The sequence below is a fragment of the Cucurbita maxima genome, unplaced genomic scaffold (genome assembly GCF_002738345.1).
Source record: "Cucurbita maxima cultivar Rimu unplaced genomic scaffold, Cmax_1.0 Cma_Scf00136, whole genome shotgun sequence".
Lineage (NCBI taxonomy): Eukaryota > Viridiplantae > Streptophyta > Magnoliopsida > Cucurbitales > Cucurbitaceae > Cucurbita > Cucurbita maxima.
This window is the reverse complement of record NW_019272152.1, coordinates 111814-134052: the sequence shown is the minus strand read 5'-3', so window position 1 is coordinate 134052 and position 22239 is coordinate 111814. Positions and strand designations below refer to the sequence as shown.

Sequence of the window (22239 nt, the reverse complement as noted above, 5' to 3'; positions counted from 1 at the left end):
CAATTTTCGGGTTACCCGACCAAAAAAATTTCACCTCACAAACAGAAACGAGTTTTCAATTTTTTCAAAACTTCAACCTAACCCGACCCAACCATTACAATTTGAATTGTGTAGTTCGAGTGGTTCAGATTATCAAATCTTACGAACCCTTCCAAATAATATAAAACCAAGATTTAAGTCTAATAATAACTAATAGAATTAATAGTATAAGAGACCCAATTGTTCCCAACTAACATACATTGTGCACATGGGAAGTCATTCTATAACCACCAAAAATTAATTTTATTTTATTTTTGTAAAAAAATATAATTATAATTATAATTATAATAAAATAAATAAATAAATAAAAGAGTACTCCACCATTGGATTTGGCACCAATCATTTGGAATTTTACAAAAAAAATGCTTGAAAATTCTAATGATTGGATCATGTGTGGGTGCAAGGATAGTTTTTTTGGGTGTTTCTGGCTCCATATTTTGACACGTGTATTAATGTTTTCATCGTGTGGTGTGGATTTGATCAAATGTTTCTCCCAGGTGATCCTCATCATGCATGCAAAAAGGCTTAGGTTGATTGGGTATTGACCATTTAACCATCTTGCATGTTTCTTCCTGTGCAATGGTGCCAATTTGGGCCCCACTTTTCATATCAATAAATAAATATAGATTATATCTATACATACACATATATTTACACATATATATATGGTACGTGACATTAGCTATTTATGTTAGGGTATTCATATGACTCGATAGTTTAACTAACTTTAACTACTTAACGTGTACTATAGATGTTGGATTGGGTTGAATTTTGGATAAATTAAAATTTTGATTCGGTTTCAGGGTTGACATTTTTTAGTCGAGTCAACCTTACCAACTTAAACATAGGGGTACAATCAAACTCAACCCAACCCTACCCTACTTTTTAAAAAAATTAAGAATGTTTGTAACCGATTTTAGTGATATGTTGTGACTAGTAAATGTTTGATATTTGAACTTTATAAATCTGTAGTTATTAATGTAACATGTATTATAGATATGTAAGATTTTTTAAAATAATATTAAAAAATAACCCGACAATCCAACCCAACCCAACCAAAAAATAGAGAGTTGATTTGGGTTGTTAACTTTACTCGAGTTACCAATCCAACCAACTCAAAAATTCAATGTGACCCTTAGTTCATGTGTCAATGAAGCAATCAGTTGTATTTAACTGACTATGTGAGTCATATTTGACCAAAGTTATTAGTGTTGAAATTAGATATCAATATGCGATTCAAATTCTATTTTAATGTTTTGAAAATAGGGTAAAAGTGTAAAATTTGAAAATATTTGGACTAAATAAAAATTAAATTCAAAATTTAAGATTAAAAATATAATATTTTAAATTTTAGGTACTAAATGAAAACGTAGGAAAAGATAATATTTAAAAATTTATAAACCCATCATAATAGAATTAAAATAAAATAAAATAATTCGAAATTTTCGTCGTCATATTATTATTATTATAGCATTTCGTTTATTAGGCAGAGATTTGCGGATAGAAGAAAGTGGGCCCAGCTTCACCTGCTTAATTGCTAATACCGAGCCACGTCATCGCCAACGCCAACCCGACAACGTGGTCGAAACTCGGGCCCACCCCGGTCCACATAAATGCGCATAAGAATCGGGTCACGTGGCCAACTCGGTTCGCGTTCAAACTTCTCCACGTCGGACCCACTCTCTCTTTCTTTCCCTCTTGCCACGTCATTTCCTTCCTTCCTTTATTTTTCCTTATATTTTATTACGTAATTACAAAACGTAAGAACATTTTATAAATAAATAGAAAGAAATGACACTTGTCAAGGAGTGATTGGCGGAAGTTCAACTGACACTTATACCAAACCAAAATATTTAAAAAATTCCATCACTAAAATTTATCTAAAGGGACACGTGGAAGCCTCCGTATGGTCTGTAATAGCATAATCGTGACCGACAAATCTTATCTAAAAAGCAAAATATTTTAAAAAATTTATAATACTCCTCGAATTATGGAACTATTTAGGTTGGCTTACGAATCAAATTCTTATTGCCATTTAATATTATTTATTAAAAAATCCCATTCAAAATATTAATTAATATTTAATAAATAAAAAACTTATCCTCCACTTACACTGTAAATTAAAATATGATAAATAATTACTACTAAAAAATAATTTTAAAAGTTGTTTTTTTATTTGAATTATATAAATTGGACATTTTAATTTGTATTTAAATTTATTATATAGTTGAATTATTATTTTAATTGATTTCATGTATTTTAATTATTTTTTTTAATTACATTTTTTTTATTAAGAAATGTTAATTTAATCTGTACGGTGGGACCACGTGGAGATTTGTCTCGAACAAGGTTGTAAATTTCCGTTTAAATGAGAAGTGAGAGGAAGTGGAGAGAGATTTAACCTAAACGAGATTAGGGATAAGGATCATATTCCTCAGCCCCTTATCTGCTCAATTTTTCACCCTGAAATTTTCAACTCGATTCTCACAAATTTGGTGAAGGAATCTTCAAAATTTTCGTAAGATGAAGATTAAAATAAAAGATGGAGAAAAGCTTTCACGTCTTCGTCCCACTTTTTGGCTATTTCTAACGTCCCTTTCAAACACCAGAACCCGCTCATGCTCAAATAACATTGCTGCCAACGGGCACGTTCTCGTCCTCTTCCCATCCTTTAGCTATCTCTAACAATGTTTGTGTTTGAAACATTAAACAAAAGAGACCATAATCATTACTATTTCCCATAGCAAATAACAAAAACCATTATTTCCCTATATTTTAACATCTTGATTTTATAAATTAATAATTTAATATTTCAATTTTTAAAAAATTACATTTAATTTTTAGAAAATATGGTTATTTTCTTAACCATATAATTGATATTTAAGCCAAATTTCCAAAAATAAATAAATAAGTCATTAAACATCTTTAAAACAACTTATTATAAAAGTAACGTATGTAATTCATTACAAATATTATATAAACCTCTATATTTTATAGGTTATGTTTTATATTATTAATTGTTCAATAAATAATACGTGTGGTATATAAAATTATTATTTTAGTACGAATATTTTGGATATTATAATAAAAGTTGCATATTATACTTCTTAAGTCACGAGCTTGTTTCTTTGTATTTCTTATGTTTAGATTTACATGCTATTGTCGTTCAAGTAATCTCGATCAAATTATCTTGTGGAGTAATTTAAATCACGGGTTTAGAAATGAGTTTTTTTTACTCTTGATATTAATTATCAAGGTAATCCGTTCCTAAACTTTCCATTAGATTGATTTTTTTTTTTTATCGTTTTTGGGGTTCTTAGATAATTTAGATCGATCTCGTTCTTAAACAAGATTTCTAAAAATGAGTTTCATAATAATTAGGTTTAAAGTTTTAAAAGTTCAATATAACCATAGTTTTTTTTTTTTTTTTTTTAAGAAACTATTAATATTTTATTTCAAAAATTACATTGTGCTTTTAAAATAGTATTAAAAAACATTTACGTGACTTTCAAAAATACATTTAAATTTTTAAAAATTTCAAAACTAATTTTTAAATTTTTTAAAATGTTCAAATATATTACCATCTTTAAAAAAAATATTCATAAACTTTAAAAAATAACATAAAAAAATTTAAGGTAATCTACGAGGAATCGATAGACGGTTTTCGTCCGTATACTCACAAAATATATATATATATAATATAGTAACTAAGTGTTTTTAGGAACGGGTTGAAAAAGTTAAAAATGTATTAATAGAAAAATTATAATTCAACGATATTTTTTAAGCAAATGATTAACGATTTCTATCTAAAATTAATAATAAAAATATTTTAATTTTTTTTTAATTTAAAAATATTATTGAAATTGAAAATATTTTATTTAATTTAATGTATAAAAATAATAAGTAATAAAATAAAATAAAAGGTGTAATAAAAAATTGAAAGGTAAAAGCATTTAGATCATTAAAATCGCTAAAATTGAGGAACATCAAAAGGAAAGCCTTTTAAGCCAAATGAGTGGCCCACGTGCACATGGGATGCCTTAGCCTTTAATTAAATTTTATCACCCAACTAATTGTTTTTTTTTTTTCTTTTTCTTTTTCTTTTTCATTTTTTAATTTAATATTTTTAAATTTTAGAGGATTTAAAAAATGCATAGAATCCCCACTTTAATTAATTTAATTAGATTAAAAAATAAATTTGAACAAAATTCAATTAATCAATTAATTAGATGTTTAACTATTTAATTATCATTAATAAAAAATAACGTTAAATTTTATATTCATCAAATCAATTAAATAATATTTTAATTACTTGTGTAATATTTCTTTTTCTTTGTTTATTTATACGTTTTTTTCTTTATATTTATATATCAATTTGTGCTTTTTTATTTATAAATTATATCATTATTTAGTAAATTATTGATTTTATTTTTTTTTAAATATTTAAATTGGATTTGTGAATTATTTTTTTCCTACAAAATTGGGCCGACGTGTCTATGTCTATGATATGGGCTTGGGCTGGCTAGCCTTTAGGGCTTTCAACCATGGGCTCGGCCCAGCCCAAGTTAGTCATTTTAATAACGATTCCGAAGTGTTGGAGTATAAATTCAAATTTTGTCGGTATCCAATCAATACTTGATCTCTATATTCTAAGCTTTCTTACCAAACTCAGAGCCCTAGTTCTAATTTGAGCGTTTCTTATCAAACCTAAATCCTAGTTCTAACTCGAGCGTCGAGTTAAACTAAACTAACTTAGCAGCATATTGTTGTTAGCTTTTTATTTTTTGCGACTTACTCTCGTTATCGATAACACACAAAATTTACAATGACCCAACGATTCAAATCTTTGTATCAACACAAGTTCCCATGATGTCACTAAACATACGGTTTCTAATTTTAGTGTTCCTATGATTGAGGTACTGAAAAAGAAAGATGCATCTTATTGGTAGAGATAATAAATTCAAATTTTTTCTAACATTTTACCTTCAGGATCACTTTCATTCATATGTATCTCTCGTTTACTCGAGTGTCACCTGTGGCCACCAATCTTGATTCGTCCCTAAACCACGTCCTACTAGTAAATGTACAACTATGATATCATTTGTAACGTGACTATATTGCAGTAAATGCAAGAAAATATTTGATTGTTAAGTGCTGAATTCGAATTCTAAATTCTTAACATTCTTTTCATCTTTTCCTCACGGTACTTGTTTGCTACCGGTCTCTCGCCCATATTTAGCCTTTGACATCATTTATTGCCCATCTGGGTTGCATTCCCAAACAACCCAAGAAAGTTTATGAATAATTTATAGAACTTAATTTATAGTCATAAATGTAATTTTAGTTTAAACCAAATATTTCCATTATTTAACTATATTTAATAAATGACTAATTTGTATCCCTATATCAATTTAATATGCCATTTTCACTTATTAAAAAATAATATAAAAATCTCCCTAAATTCATTAATTTTAATAATATCGGGATTAAAGTTCCACGAGACACAAAATAATAAAATAATAATAATAGTAATACATTGTGTGGGAAGCACGTCAGCCACTATTTTCCACGTAGGATTTGATTTCGTCTAAGATCTTCTAAAGTTGGTATCCACGTACACATATGTTCATAATTCATAATTTATTACAAAATCAAATTAAATATTATGGTCGTGTAGCCTACGTGAGTTACAAAATGAGTGTTTTAGGCGTCTTCCTTCGAGAGTTTTCGAGAACAATGGTGAACGATACTAATTTGTCGATATTGTGACTCGTCCCTCGAGTTAGAGGTTGTTATAGGAGTTGCTCTCTGATACGATACGCATAAATGACTTGACATGGATACGAGAGCGTTTGTGCCTCAATAATATACTCAAATGGATGGATGTTCGAATTGTCTCAAATATAAAGTTGATTTATGGGTTAGTTCTCGAAAAACATGTTCGAGCGAGTAGTAAAGGCCGATGTCATCTCGAGATCTGAGATAAAATCACAATTAAGATGAAAAGACGAGAAACGCTATTACATTTGAAGGACTTTGGCTTAGAGTAGAGGTAAGTTGGCTAGAGCTGCGAATGAGTAAACATGCTCGTATCGACGACATGCATTGTCAAACAAAGTTTAGTTTTTACAGGAGTTATGTTCGGTCTACGAGATGAAGGAAAACCTCGTCTAGGGTTCATGTTAGAATCATTACGTTGCATGGTTTGAAAAGTACGACCGTGACAGTTGGTATTAACTAGGATTGAAAATTCTCAATAATTAATTATATAATATTTTTAGAATTCATTTACTTATGAGCACAAATCTTCTCATGAATGGATATTAAAATATATTTTTAAAATAAAAAAAAATAATTAAAAAAAAAAAAAAAAAAAAAAAAAAAAAAACCAACTGGAGGAGTTGCGTTGAAAAAAGCGAGAAATTCATAAATTAGTTTGGCGGTTGGGAGCTTCCGTCCCTCTGATTTTGCCGCGATATGCTAGCCATTGTTGCTCTCCTACAACTCCGTTCCTCTTTCAACATCTTTCTCTCTCATTTTTTCAGCGTTTTTTCGTTCGATTGTAAGCTCGCAGAATCGGAAACAGGTACGGTTTTGAATTTCTCATCTCCCGTATGTATTGTGATCGTTTCTAGCTAGGGTAAAATTTTGTGTTTGTTAAGAGAAAGATTTCCCCCAAATACCACGCGCTGTTGCAAGATGTTCACAATGAGTGAGTTTTTGCCGATTTTTGTTAATTAATTCTATGTATCTTCGTTCTGCAGTTGGATTAGGGGAGCGAGGGAATTTTTTTTTTCGACGTGGTCTATTTGAAGATTTCTAGGTACATTTCAATGTTTCAATTCTCCGCGTGGTTTTAGATTTTTTTTTTTTATTATTATTGTTGTTGAGAAATGAATGGAAACTGTCGGTGCCGGCATTGACTCGCCCTTGCTGCGATATTTGAGGAGATTGAATGTTCTGTAAATTTAGGAGAAACGAAATGAGCATCTAAAGAGGTTATTTAGGTGTTCGGAGTGTAGAATTAGAAAATTTGTGGATTATTGTTGTTCATGTGGCTGAAAATAATTATATTTTGAAGAAGAATGGAGAAGATAGCTTAAAAGGCCTGAAAATGTTCATATGTTGAACGGCTTAAGTTTTTGAGGTCATGGCTAGGAAAGTACATGACACTTTAAGCCAACAATTATACATGGAACGACCAAGAGTTGTTACGGATGTCCGAATTACTGCAGATCATGGTGTGAGTGATGTTTGTGTACAGACGGGTGAGGTATTTTCTCCCCAGTTTGTGAGGGATCGAGCTGCTTTAAGAAGGTTGTCGGATGTGAGTGATGGAGATCAACAACAGCAGCCGCAAAAGAGAACAGGTCTTGCTTTAAATCCGAGCAGCCAACTCGTATATGAGGATCTCAGTGGAATTCTTGGACTCAAGAGGATGAATTCTGAAAGCAGTTCAGAATTATCATCAATGCCCGCGAATGCTTATGCAGCTGAAAGGGATAACAAGGTTTATCCTAACAACACAAGCAAATATCAGTGGGAATATAGTGCTACTGGACAAGCATCTGGTGCATATGCTGATGAAATTAACCGAGGAGTTCAATTTGACCCCTCAACACTGGCCTTGCATGCAATGGAATCACCTCATTCATGTTATCCTTGTGGGGCTGGATTGGGAGATTTCCCTGTCACTGGCAAGATGAAATTTCTCTGTAGTTTTGGAGGTAGAATATTACCAAGGCCTAATGATGGGAAGCTTAGATATGTAGGTGGAGAAACACGCATTATATCCATTAGGAAAAACATCTCGTGTGAACAACTTATCAGAAAGACATACGCTGTCTGTAAGTATGTCCACACTATAAAGTACCAGCTTCCTGGTGAAGATCTCGATTCACTTATCTCTGTTTGTTCTGATGAGGATCTTCATCATATGATTGAGGAATATCATGAGCTGGAAAGCGCAGGGAGTTCTCAAAGACTCAGAATAATTCTTGTTTCTACAAATGATTGTTGTGAGAGTCCTACTTCTATTGAAGGAAGGGTGGTTCAACCAATTGATGTTGATTATCAATATGTTGCGGCTGTAAATGGTATGCTAGACCCAAGTCTTCAAAGGAGCTCTAGTGGACAGAGTTTCACAAGCCAGACTAGCCAGGTGGGAACCATCTCAGATCCTAGTCCCAATTTTTGCACTGTTTCTTCACATGCTACAGACTTAAAAGATGCCAATTCACCTATACCAAATTTGGCAGGAATGTTTCCTAGACCTGGTGGTCAATTGTTAATACCCATTCAAACCCCACGCAAGTCACTTAATCAAACACCTATATTTTCTCCGGTTACAGTAATCCAAAAAGATTTTAAGAACGTGGATCCAACATACGCAGAAGATGCTAGAAACTTCACTCCATTTGTTGCAGAAAAACGTCCATGTGATACGGTTTATTATGTTGATGCAATGGGCCGTCACAATAACCTTTACCATGGTTCTCCGCTGATGAATTATCATCATGACAAATCTACAGTGGAAGCTGATGAGAAATACAAAGCTCATGATGTTCATTTCCCACAAAGCTCCAGCGAACATTTTGTGCCTGCAACTTACTGGGATCAAAGTGATACACATTCAATCAAAACTCTGCTCAAGGAACGGGCAGTTAATTATGAACAGCTGTACTTGGATGCCGAATATTTGATGCAGTTAAGATCTGGAACCACCCACATGAGACAAACAATGATGCATTCACATTCTGAGCCCCTACTAAAGGAACAGGATCAAAAGTTGAAACATGGAGGAGCCTATCCACTGAACTCATTCAATGATAGTGATCAATTATATTCAATGGCAATATCAAGTTCCTTTCAGGATTTCCAAACGATATGGAAACAGAGAGTTGGCGGGGAATTTCAAGATGCCAAGTATGAGAAACATGGAACGTTGGCGTCTGGTAGTGAGAATGAAGGATATGAAGAATGCAATTTTGATGAAAAAAAGGTTAATTTCAATGGAAGGATTTATGTCCCATCACTTAATGGTGATGAAAAATACAAATACTTGCAACATGTTGACTACCAACAAAATGGTTACCCCCCGCTAGAGGCACGAAGCCTTGGAGGCAGAACTTCTGCAGAACGAGGGTTTGAATTAGAAAAATCTACAGATGTCGTGGATGGCCCCTCCCTCATTTACCATTTAGAAACAACTGTTCCAAAAGTTTTCGAGGAGAGACAATATTCTGTCGAGGATCAACGAACCACTTCTGATATAGTAAGGAGCCAACCATTTTCTTGCGCATCTTCTGATCTACTACCTCTTACAACTCAAGCTTTGTGCGACAGAAAGATCATAAATCAGGAACCAGTAAGTGTATCTCTTTTTTAAAATAATAATGTTTCTTTTAGGCTTCAATTTATATGAGCTAACTGTCTCTTTTTGTTATTATCAGACATGGGATAGTTCTGCTTTAGGTAGAGATGTTTCTCTAAGCGATGAGAACTTCGTAACCTGTAATTACCGTAAGGTTGCCGACCATAGTAGAAAAAAGAGCAACCTTGATGATTCTCTATTTATCAAATCATCAAATTCAGATGATTTTCATAGCAATGAGGACGTGGGATTAGCTGTAATAGTTGAAGATGTAACTCATAGTATACCTCCCGACATACCCTTAGCTTCTGGAGTTATCCCACGGGTTGAAAATGAGGCCAGTGATGACTCTCCATCTTCAAGAGGACATGATGCTCATATTCCTAGTACGGAAACTGACCATGAGGTACACTTTTCCTGTGAATATCAACTTTTGTGCCAGTATTCCAGTTTATTAGTTTTTAATCCAATAGTCCATTATTTCAGGATGCAGACAGTATTCTTAGTTCTAGGGATGAATCAATGAGCGAGGCAGCAATAGCTGAAATTGAAGCCGGCATCTATGGCCTGCAGGTTCGGAGCTTCTCTACTTTATCACAACATATGCACCTTTCCGTATGGATTTAATTCTCATATATAACATCTATTGAATTCTTTCGTCCACTTAAGGTACCTCTAACTTTTTGAAATCATGTCGACCTTGTGGTAATAACGATCTTTGTAAAATATGTATCGGTGGATGTTGTTGTAATAGTATTGAGCATTTTCCACGCACACTTGTCATTTGTGCTTAATAACTCTTTCTTGTTGGTTAGAAGAAAACATCTAAGGCCGTGGATAAGAATTTTGCAATTTTAGCATAAAGACGATGGTAGCTGTGAGATCACATATCGATTGGAGAGGAAAACGAAGCATTCTTTATAAGGGTGTGAAAACCTCTCCCTAGCAGACGCGTTTTAAAAACCTTAAGGGGAAGCTCGAAAGGGAAAGCCCAAAAAGAACAATATCTGCTAGCGGTGGGCTTGGGCTGTTGCAAATGGTATCAGAGACAAATACCGGACGATGTGTCAGCGAGGAGGCTGAGCCTCAAAGGGGGTGGACACGAGGCGGTGAGCCAGCAAGGATGTTGGGTCCCATGATTGTGGGTCCCACATCGATTGGAGAAGGGAACAAGTGCTAGTAGGGACGCTGGGCCACGAATGGAGGTGGATTGTGGGATCCCACATCGGTTGGGGAGGAGAACGAAACATTATTTATAAGGTTGTGGAAACATCTCCCTAGCAGACGCGCTTTAAAACCTTGAGGGAAAACTCAGAAGGGAAAGCTCAAAGAAGACAATATCTGCTAGCGGTGGACTTGGGCTGTTAATAGTGAATTGAGTGGAAAGTTCACTCTGTTGGTCATGAATTATTTTGTTTCTGTACCATCTACGTATGGAGAGTGTGAACTATTAGTATTTGAAGTCTCTTACCTTTCTTCAATCTCCGAAGTTCGCATTATGTTTAATTGATCGATTCATATGTTGATATGCAGATCATAAAGAATGAAGATCTCGAGGAACTGCAAGAATTAGGATCTGGGACGTTTGGCACAGTTTTTCATGGAAAATGGAGGGGAACGGATGTTGCTATTAAGAGAATAAAAAAGAGTTGCTTCTCAGGAAGTTTTTCTGAGCAAGAAAGACTGGTGGGTTTCACATAACTTTGAAAATTTCTTTTTAAATGTATAATCAATTCCAGTGTTCAAGGGCTTCTTAAGATATTGGTTATGAAAATTATCACATAAAGTTACAAAATTTTGCCTGCAGTTTCAAAGAAAAAGCTGCACCTTTTTATTTTCTCAAATGCATTTCAATAATGATTAGGCCTATGAACATGCTTCCTACAATCTAATTCCTCCAACTTTTCACAAATGGGACCAAAAATCTCACTGTTTGCTTAGACTAGAGATTTCTGGAGAGAAGCAAGGATTCTATCGACTCTTCACCATCCGAACGTGTTGGCTTTTTATGGAGTGGTTCCTGATGGACCTGATGGAACGTTGGCAACTGTAACGGAGTATATGGTAAACGGGTCATTAAGGCATGTTCTTTTAAGAAAGGATAGGTAAATTTTTCTAACTTCACTTTTTTTTTTTCTCTTCTTTCTTGTGAAAAGGGATTTGAACCTTTAGCATTCTCTGTGCAGAGTGCTTGATCGTCGGAAAAGGCTTATGATTGCAATGGATGCAGCTTTTGGCATGGAATATTTGCATTTGAAAAACATTGTTCATTTTGATCTGAAGTGTGATAATTTGTTGGTCAACTTGAGGGATCCTGAACGACCCATATGCAAGGTAATTGTCAACACAGCTAACATCTCACGCCCGACAATTTTCCAATACCATATTATTTGAGATGCTGTTGAGGATAATTAAGGCCTGTTGATAGTCATTTTGTTTTTTTATGATTATGCTACTTCACTCACAGAGTTTTAAGCCAAATTTTAGAAGAAAGATCAAGTTCTTAAGAACTTTCTTTTCCATTTTAAAATTTTGCTTAGTTTGTTAACACATTTTAAAAACAAAAAACAAAATTGATTATCAACAGGGAGGCATGCGAACGAGTAAGGTGGAAAAATTTCGACCCTGTTTATAAGCTTAGGCTTTAAAACTTTCTGAAAGAGTTCTTTTTAGTTTCCTTTGACTAGTTTAAATTCATATTTAATATCCATTTAAAACTTTCTGAAAGAGTTCTTTTTAGTTTCCTTTGACTAGTTTAAATTCATATTTAATATCCAAGTCACACTGAGCTCGTTTGTGGGTCATTTGATGTCTTTCAGGTTGGAGATTTTGGGTTGTCGAGAATTAAGCGCAACACACTTGTTTCTGGAGGTGTGCGTGGAACTCTTCCATGGATGGCACCAGAATTGTTAGATAGTGGCAGTTCTAAGGTCTCTGAGAAGGTAGGTAACTTAAAATCGAAGAGCTCTTACGTTTTTTCAATCCGGCAGTTCTAAGGTCTCTGAGAAGGTAGGTAACTTAAAATCGAAGAGCTCTTACGTTTTTTCAATCCAATCAAGTCATGTAAACATTGCGTTACGTAGGTTTAGATCAAAAGATGATAACATCCCACGCGATCAGAACTTTTCATCATTTTTCTTTCTAATAGGTTGATGTTTTCTCATTCGGTATTGCAATGTGGGATCAGAACTTTTCATCATTTTTCTTTCTAATAGGTTGATGTTTTCTCATTCGGTATTGCAATGTGGGAGATTTTGACTGGCGAGGAGCCATATGCCAACATGCATTGTGGTGCCATCATTGGTAACTTTCTCTCCTAGGCTCCTTTTTTTAGTACCTTCTCAAAAGAGTTCCACGCTTGCTTCAATACTTCACATGAAAATTTCTTTCATTCTTCTTTACTCCTTGTCTCTTCTTGCTGTATACTTAATATCATTTCGACCACACTTGATTAACCATTGCAAAATTTTGTCATCGGTCGATATATACTGATCTTATTTGTCACGTCTGCGTCATTTTAGTGAGAATGATTTGTTTACAAGTGTTTTATTAAGTGTGGTTTTTGTATAATCATTTTAATCGTAGATCTTACATATTTAAACAAAATTTTAATATTACTTAACAAAAATGCTATTAAGCATTTTAAAATCAATTTCAACCATGTCTTATTTCTTTAACAATCATCTCGAGATGTATTGTTCAAATTGTTTTATAATTTGGTGAGCAGGTGGAATTGTAAGTAATACTCTTAGACCACCGATCCCAAAACGTTGCGATACCGAATGGAAAAAGCTAATGGAAGATTGTTGGTCACCTGAACCTGCAGCGAGGCCATCGTTCACCGAGATAACGAATAGACTTCGCAGCATGTCGATAGCGCTCCAGATCAGAAAGAGGCCAAATGTAGGTAGTAGATGAAACATGTAAGTCACCATTCTTGTGAATTGGAAAAGGAGAAAAGAAAGAAAGAACTCAAGCGTGAGCTTAAGCTATTGTATGTAATTAATTAACTGGCTTGCTCAATCAGCTGAAACAAGCCAAAGATCCGCTGATATCCAAAAATCTGTAGATATTGTTAACTTTAATGCTAAAATTTCTTATTGCTGCATAATTTAAAATCGATATTATCCTTATTTCAACGATAATCTAATTGATAGGGATTGTTATTGAGACAATCGTATTTACTTCAGTAGATACGTTGTTTAATACTTGAACTCGCTTGGATTACATCTAGACAAATCAAAGTGGGACGAAGGATAGTGATACGAAATGCACGATGCAACAGAAAAATATGATTACGTATATTTTTAGACAAACCATTACATTAAGACCTACAGAAACACGAGTGGGTCCAGAGAAAGGATCCACCCAAGAGAGATGGCTAAATGGGGTAAGGCATGGATTATATTTTTCATCTCTTCTCTACCTTATTCAAATTTATTATTATAATAATAAATATTTTAATGACTAAATTTATTATTCAAGTGAATGAATTAAAAAAAGTGAATAGAATTTGAAGACAAAAGTTCACACTAAATTTTATCCTATTAAAGATGGAAAAAAGAACAGTACAACCTGAAGCTGACTAAGCTTTACAATAAGCTGATGTGGCAAGTTTCAGCTTCACTGTAAGCTGACATGGCAAAATGACTAGGTAAAAAAGAAAGCTGACATGGCATTCAAATAAGGAAAACATAATTCTCCCCCTCCAGTCGCCGTCGCCGGTATCTCTCCCTCCCTTCACTCGCCGTCAACTCCGCCGTCCGGCGCAGATCGTACGCTCAAAAACTTAACAGATGAGAAGCTTTGAACCTGCTGGAGGTTTTGGGGCGGCGGCGGCGGCCATGGCGGTCTGGAACTCGAGCCGCTTCGATTCGTAAACCCTAGAAGCTTCCTCAGCAGTATTGTAAGTTCCGAGCCAAATACGAGCTCTCTTGAAGGGATCTCGAATTTCAGCCGCCCATTTTCCCCATTTTCTCTGCCTCACGCCTCTGTATCGGCAGGCCGTTCCTCTGTTCGTTAAGGTTTTGCGGCCATTGTTGCTGTCCTGAGAAGAGCTCCGAGAGATTTCATCATCGATCGATTTTGAAGGTTTTGCGGCCATTGTTGCTGTCCTGAGAAGAGCTCCGAGAGATTTCATCATCGATCGATTTTGAAGCGCGAGAAGGAAAATTGGGGAAGTGAATTTCTCGCACTATGCGCTTCGATTTTGAAGATTTTGCTTCGTCTCTTTCGTTTTCGCTGGAAGATGAATCTGTTCCATCAGGATCGCTGCAGATTACGCGGATTTTTCTACTCATTTTCTGTTCTTCCGAAGGATTTCGACTCGATTTTTTTTTCTTTTTTTGAATTTTCATTAACATTTTTGAACCGTTAGGTGTTTAATACGGGTGGTTCAGGCAATTTTGGAGGAGAATATTTCCTTATAGATGCCGCATCAGTTTTTTTTTTCTTTCTTTCTTTTTTTTTTTTTTCTAACCAATGAGCTTTTTTTCATAATATTTTTCAACTTATTTATTTCTTAAATTTTATATTTCTTTTTCTTTTCCGATGTAACTTTCCCGAAATTATGGTAGTTTATTTATTTCTTAAATTTTATATTTCTTTTTCTTTTCCGATGTAACTTTCCCGAAATTATGGTAGTTTTGGCTAAAAGAATTTAATTTGGGATTTAAGTTTAAAGCAATCGAATTATTTTATTTATTGGGTTAGGTTGGAATTAAAAATAAAAGTTATTTGTAATCTCAAATAAATATCAAAATGGTAGGAAAAGTATAAAATATATATAGATATATAATTTGATAGTTATGAAAAGATCTAAACCTATAAAGAATCGAATATTATTTACGATAAAATTATATTAAATTATAAATTTAATCAATAAAAGAATTGGGCAAAATTCTAAAATATAAAAAAGAGCCAATCATTAGTTTCCACCTATAAAGCAAATAGAATTTTACATAATAAATCAAGCTGATAAAAAGAGCCAATCATTAGTTTCCACCTATAAAGCAAATAGAATTTTACATAATAAATCAAGCTGATAAAAGAATATTCTTTTAATAAAAATACTATTTACCTAAAAGTTCGAAAATAAATTTTTTCAATAAAATATAAATTATCCCTCGAAAAGGCAAACTATTTACCTAAAAGTTCGAAAATAAATTTTTTCAATAAAATATAAATTATCCCTCGAAAAGGCAACAAAGTTGAACTTAAAATTTTTCTTTATAGTTTTAATTTAATCTCCCTTTAAATCCGAGAGAAAAAAAAGCAATTATTTTTAATCAAATCAGCTAAAAAAACACTAAAAAACAATTAAAAAATAAGAGAAAAAAAAGCAATTATTTTTAATCAAATCAGCTAAAAAAACACTAAAAAACAATTAAAAAATAATTGCATAAATTAAATTATAATAGAAATCTCATAAATTAAATTATAAGATTTTGAAATTTAAAGACAGAAAAAACTATTTATAAACTAAATTTAATTCAATAATTTTATTCCTAATAAAGATTACTAGAGAGATGAATGGAATGGTGAATTCAATTTTACCTGCGAAGTTTTCCTGTTAAATTTTGGGCATTCCAAGCCAATATATTAAGCTTTTCTTGCTCTATGGCAATGGTTTAGCATACAAATTATAAATAGGCTGCAAGCCAATATATTAAGCTTTTCTTGCTCTATGGCAATGGTTTAGCATACAAATTATAAATAGGCTGCCATAGATACAAATTATGAATCTTCTCCCATTGATGATTCATTCAAAACCATACCCACTCGTTCGAGCTGGAAACTTTGCTCTGTTCCCCAATGGAGAATTGCACCTTTGAAGTCTAACGCTTCCGACTTCGAGCTGGAAACTTTGCTCTGTTCCCCAATGGAGAATTGCACCTTTGAAGTCTAACGCTTCCGACTGCCCGAGATCAAGCATTCTAATAAGCTATACGATGAGACGAAGAGAAAATTAGAGAAACTACACAGCACGAGAATCATTTAGAAAAGACCATCGTCGTCTAGAAAAAAAATATGTATACTAACTTTCTAACATCACATATAATATGTAGCACAAGGAAAACCCGAATTGGATCACCATGATACGAAAATATCTGTTACATGATCTCCTAATCCAGAAGAAAGAGAACAAAATGAAAATAATAAATCTGGTTTACCTTGGCTCCAAAAGAGAGTAAGAGAGCGTGCAGACTTGTAATACCCCAAAGTCGCCCTTAATATCAAGCGATTGACAACTTACAAACTGGGCACGACGTTCGCCTCTGTAGCCATGGATCGATACACTGAAACAACAAACAGAAAGAGAAGAGGTTAGTGGTTATGGCTTGAAAAGGAGGACGGTACTTCTATGTTAAAGCATGCATACATCTTTATGAAATTTGTGTAAGCAAGGTAGATGGCGAATGACATCTCCAACGGTCGGTGTATCGAGACAAATTGCACAAGCTTCTTCCATGCTGTCGGTCTGAGGAAGATGGGAAACAAATTGTCAGGAGGAGCAGATAAACTAGCAGATCTGGTGGTCGAGAGTTTTGATCAGTGGAAAGGACAACTGAAAACTGGATGTAGAACCACCACCTACCTGAACCGTAGATTGAGGCAAACTATTAATACGGTTCGTCGATGCACCAGCATGGCGGTGATTGTTCTCGTCGAGGGATAGCAACATTTCGTAATCATTCCTGCCAGAAATAATTATGAAAAAGAAAGTCATAAATCTAAAACAACTGGTCAAAGGGAATAACTTGATTTCAAGAAGCTGAAAAGATAAATCACTTGATGAGTTTTCAGTCTCTAGCCAAACGTACTCTTTACCTAAATAAATATATAATGCCAATTTTCTCTCCATAATATATATTTAAACAAGTGCACAAAAGATCATGTCACAATAATTTGCAACAAATAGAAGTTGGGTTATAAATTGTTTTCGAATAGATTAAAAACTTACTCGTTAAAATCGCGCTGGATGTGCAAGATGCCCCTCCTATTCATTCTCACATCTTCCACATCTCCAACTGCGGCCTCGAGCGCTTCCAATATATCAAGTCTCTGTATTAAAAGCAAGTTACCAGCGGTAAGAAATGGTAAAGTATAAACTGTCTCATTACAAAAATTCATCAGCAAAATACAGTCATCATGCCATCAAGATCTGTTTCATATATATCGTCCACGAGAAAAGGAAAAAAAATGTTGATTGATAAGAAAAAAGTAGCTGGTTAGCCTAGCACCGACAAAGAGTCGAAGATTATAGTAATTACCATATCCAAATCCATATGCATAGGAAAATTAACATTCCTTTGTCTAGTTGACACTCTATGAGAGCCACCAAAAAATTGATTTCTCATTTGTGCCATTCGTGCAGAGTGGGTTACTCGAGTCCGTGTTCTATTAGAGGAACTTTGTACAGATTGAGATCGAGTGCGTCTATTTGCCTGTGCTACCATCGAGCCCCTTTGACTCTAAAAAAAAGAACCAATCAACTTTTAGGTAGCAGAAGGATACATGGAGCATCAGAAATAAGAACGCATGATTGAACTGTACTCGTTAAAGAATGATTTTTACCACGCATATCATATTATATACAATTTTAAAAAAAACAGAGAAAAATAAATGGAAGAAAACATGTTAGCTATGTTTCCACCAAACCCATTAAGAAAATGCATTTAGGAAACATGGTAGTTCAAAGCTATGTCAATTACACCAAAAATGCTGCTGCAATCACAGGAAGAAAAAAGGACAGGCAAAGGATATAATACATTGTATGTCCGCCGGGAAGGAGGTGCAAAATGCCCATTAAAAAAGGACAGGCAAAGGATATAATACATTGTATGTCCGCCGGGAAGGAGGTGCAAAATGCCCATTCTCCACCTGCTGCAGTGCCATAGCTAAATGTTCATCAATCTGCCAGAAGAAATATAAAACTTATGACAACTAAGAATACCTTCTTAGAAATTGCTGATTAAGCATGGACATGCACAACTTAAAAATTAATTAATCACCTCTTCTCCAACAGGCATCTCCTGGTATAGTTGTTCCTGAAGGTCACGAGCCAACATCTCATCAGCTTCAAGTTGTCTTGCCTTAGCATCTAAGCTGTCATCATTTGGGCAACCAACAGTCTGGGAGGCAGGGTGTCTAATTTCAGGTGACAACTCATCAACCTCAATAACATCATTCAAGTTATCACAAATTCTTTGATTCTGGAGTCTATTTGATCTTGCATTTGAAGACTCCCCAGGTGTATCGAGGTACACAACGTCTGGAACGTGTGATGAAGTATTAGTTTGTGAGGTTGATCCAAGTTTCTTCCGTCTTTTGTTGAGTGTCTGGAACGTGTGATGAAGTATTAGTTTGTGAGGTTGATCCAAGTTTCTTCCGTCTTTTGTTGAGTTTGCTTTCAGCATGCATTGGTCCAACGGTCTGGTCTATCTTGGTTACAATGCCAGAAGCCCTTTGAGCTGTATCAGCATTTCTAGCACAACCAATTTCCGCTCCTTGGTCTTTCTTGTAAGGGATTTTTCTCTCCATACCAATTTCAGTTTCTCCATTAGAAAGTTTTCCAATGTTATTTATTTTCTTAAAAGAATTCCCAGATGGATTAGACAAGAAAATCCCCTTCCTTGAATTATTATGTGTTCTTCTCCAACCACCTAATTCTTCAGAACATTCAGATGTATCTAACCTGGAAGTTCTGACTGGATTAGCTCCAACGGCCTTTTCCGCGTCACTGAAAGCAAATAAGATATCAGAATAAATTGCTTCAGAAGGCTGCAGGCATAACAAGACAAATCAAAGCTAAATTTTAGTATGCATTGGCATCAACAACTTGAGTTGTCAAATGCACGTTATTTTTACTGATATTTAGATAGGGTTCAATTTCCAACTACTTTCAGTTGTTGTAAATCCCACAAAACAGTTAACGTGTGGTTTCGTATACCTGCTAGAGTGGTCATAAAGTAGTTTGCCAAGCAATCAATCAATCAATCAATGACAAGACTGTAGTCTATTACATGAAGACATGGAATAGAACAGCAATATAGTGGAGAGTCAAATCTATATGATCGAAAGTCCCTGGTAAAGTGGCACTAAGAACGTTCAGGCCGAACGAAAATGACGAACATGCAAAAGGCAACATGCAACAACCTTGAGAAAGTGAGTAGTTTTACAAGCACTCAATTCAAGACGGCAGGACGTAGTAAAATCCTAACATTAAGAACAAAGCTGGATTCGAAGTGTTTACCAAATTATTTTGTGATACGAGGATAGCAGAGCCTGAAAGTGTCAAAATTTGCACTTTGGCAGCAAACAATAAGGTTGTTTGGAGAACATGGGAAATTTCTAAAAACAACGGGTAACATTTGTAAGATAAACGAACTGCCATTACATCCTAACGTGAATAAAATAAACAAAGATGCCGCTCCTAGATTCACCTTCTTCGATAGAGGGAAGAGGTTCCAGAGTGACGAAAGTATGAGAACCCTAAAAGAAAGTACAGTTTTATGCTTACATAAAGAATTTCAATTGAATGTATGAAACCCGAAGCAACGATCAAATAAGCTTGAGCGAGAGCATGCAAAAATACTAATAAACTCACAAGAGGAAAATTTCAGTCTCCAATACCTCACATAGGCAGCCAACATCAAAATATGAGCAGAAAAACACAATTTCAGCATGGTGTCAACACTAACTAAAAAATTTTAATCCTTGCAAAAGCATAGCATGGGGATGATCTTTCTGTTACCTGCTAGATGCACAAATTACTTTGATATCATCATCATCATGTGATGTAGAAGTTTGACGCATAATCCTTTTTCCTTTATCTTTGTTAATACGATTGTCTTCCGCAACTATATCCTTTATATCAATCAGACAAGATGGACTGCTTGATGGCATGCTCCCTAAATTGCTCTGGTCTACACCTCTAGAACTCTTTTCACACTGCTCGGATAAATTTTTTGTCTTTGTTGATATATTATGAGGTGAGATACAACCATTTCTGACCAGCCTTTTATGTCCAGTGGCTCTAGGGGAGTTAACAAACCGGTGAGAATCCAAAACTTGCTTCTCATGACGATTATGAGTGTTATTTGATTCCTCAACAGCCTTTTCGGTGAGAATCCAAAACTTGCTTCTCATGACGATTATGAGTGTTATTTGATTCCTCAACAGCCTTTTCCTTCCCTTTAATGATTGTGCTGGATCTCTTTGGAGCATTTGGCATATAACGTGTGGACTGTCCATTCGATGTGTTCTCCATCTTACAGTCCTTAGCTGTAAAATGAGGACAAACCATCTGAGGTCTGTACTTATGATCAGGTTCTCTTGTTTTTGGAATGACAGTATTTTCTTGACGAGCAGGAGGTTTGGAATGAGTGTTGACAGATATCGTTATCCCTTTATCCATGCGACGAGGGGAATTAAAAGGTTTCGGCCCCTGACATGAATATTTTTCCCTTCCACCTTTTCTAAGTAAAATATGATTTTGTGATGCATAAGAATTCTCTCCCGCTGAAAGAATAATGGTGTTACTGCGATCCTTAAAATCGTCACCAGGAATATTTTTGGAACTACTATCTAATCTCAAATCATGCCCATTTTCACTGACAAGCACCCCTGCTCCCTTCATGCCATTCATCCCCTTTTCCATCATGAAATCAGGCTTTCTCAAACAATTAGATAAGGATGAACCACCCTCTGTCTGAATAAACTGTCTGCCATTAATTTGTCGGGCAGCTAACCGATCAGGTGTATCAGGAACATCCATGATCCATTCAGTCTCCATCTCCTTCATGATCTGCATTGGGAAAAAAATCAACTCCCAATAGTTTTAGTACCCCAACTGGGGACACTCAAAAAACAAAAGGACAATTGGGAATTAAGTGGTAACTAATGAACATATTGAGAGTAAACAGGAATAGGAGTAGTGAAACCATGTTAACACTCACTAGTAGATTTAAATGTAAATTCATGAACAAAGAAGAATAGAGAGAATTTAACATATATTAATAAAAAGCTTATCATTACAATCAGCCCATAGGTTCACATCTTGATGCTCTCTCGTTTTGTTGATTTGAAATTATTAGCATTTAGCATCTATAAAAGTAAAAGAAACATGAGAAAGTAGAATCATAAGCATATGTACAAGCAAAATAGCAATCTACCCTTATTTGAATCCTATTGAAGCATAACTTTCCACAAAGGGAATCGTTTCCTACTAAGAAAGAGTATTAGCAAATCACAGATTCTTTCACAGTAGAACATGTATTTCTATCACAATCAAGAAATCCATCTCCCACTCCTTTTTCCTATGATAGATATAAACCAAGGCGACCACAAAATCTATAGAAGATATCGGTTCTCAATCAACTATCAAATGCATGTCTTGTAGAGCACAATGGGTAGACAACAACATCCTACAAGTACTCCAGCTCTAACCTTCTGTGTTATGTTCTAATCGTTTTTCAAGAACCAACTGATTCAGAAAATTTCATTCAACTAAATCAGAGCCAAAAGAATTACCGAAAACAAACCATTCCGATCATCTAGAAGGCGAATCGAATGCCACAGTAAATAATATTCAGAACGTAAATTAATTAATAGAAAAAGAAAAGGCAACAACCCAATTGAAAATTTTCGCAATTTTAACCTAAAAGTGCAATGTTTAAACGAAAGAATTGATCAAACCTCGGCGAGTTTCTGGTTCAAATCCAGAGAAGCGAGAAGCCCACAGGTTGAATTCAATTACGACGAAAAAGACGATGGTGAGGCCATTCAATCACCTTCATTCTATTTCTTCCCTTCTCAAAAGTCAG

The 22239-nt window shown here is 34.5% G+C and overlaps 3 protein-coding genes across 3 annotated transcripts; 1 reads left to right on the top strand and 2 right to left on the bottom strand.

Annotated features, from left to right (window-relative positions):
* Positions 1-6470: 6470 nt before the first annotated feature.
* On the top strand, positions 6471-13524 carry LOC111473634. The gene is made up of 11 exons (XM_023119096.1): positions 6471-6625; positions 6804-6862; positions 7121-9406; positions 9492-9818; positions 9899-9985; positions 10946-11098; positions 11354-11517; positions 11599-11746; positions 12232-12354; positions 12628-12715; positions 13140-13524. Exons 3-11 carry the CDS (start codon positions 7190-7192, stop codon positions 13328-13330), a joined length of 3498 nt encoding a protein of 1165 aa, XP_022974864.1. The 5' UTR covers positions 6471-6625; positions 6804-6862; positions 7121-7189; the 3' UTR covers positions 13331-13524.
* Positions 13525-13953: 429 nt separating this feature from the next.
* LOC111473652 (ethylene-responsive transcription factor ERF118-like) lies at positions 13954-14851 on the bottom strand. The gene is made up of 2 exons (XM_023119114.1): positions 14564-14851; positions 13954-14496 (listed from the first exon to the last, which is right to left on the bottom strand). Exons 1-2 carry the CDS (start codon positions 14773-14775, stop codon positions 14202-14204), a joined length of 507 nt encoding a protein of 168 aa, XP_022974882.1. The 5' UTR covers positions 14776-14851; the 3' UTR covers positions 13954-14201.
* A 1222-nt stretch (positions 14852-16073) lies between these two features.
* Positions 16074-22210, bottom strand: LOC111473651. The gene is made up of 13 exons (XM_023119112.1): positions 22112-22210; positions 20598-21221; positions 20169-20530; positions 18778-19154; positions 18427-18710; positions 18251-18328; positions 17686-17886; positions 17376-17476; positions 17010-17109; positions 16794-16892; positions 16585-16710; positions 16307-16355; positions 16074-16239 (listed from the first exon to the last, which is right to left on the bottom strand). Exons 2-11 carry the CDS (start codon positions 21216-21218, stop codon positions 16648-16650), a joined length of 2286 nt encoding a protein of 761 aa, XP_022974880.1. The 5' UTR covers positions 21219-21221; positions 22112-22210; the 3' UTR covers positions 16074-16239; positions 16307-16355; positions 16585-16647.
* Between the last annotated feature and the right edge of the window lie 29 nt (positions 22211-22239).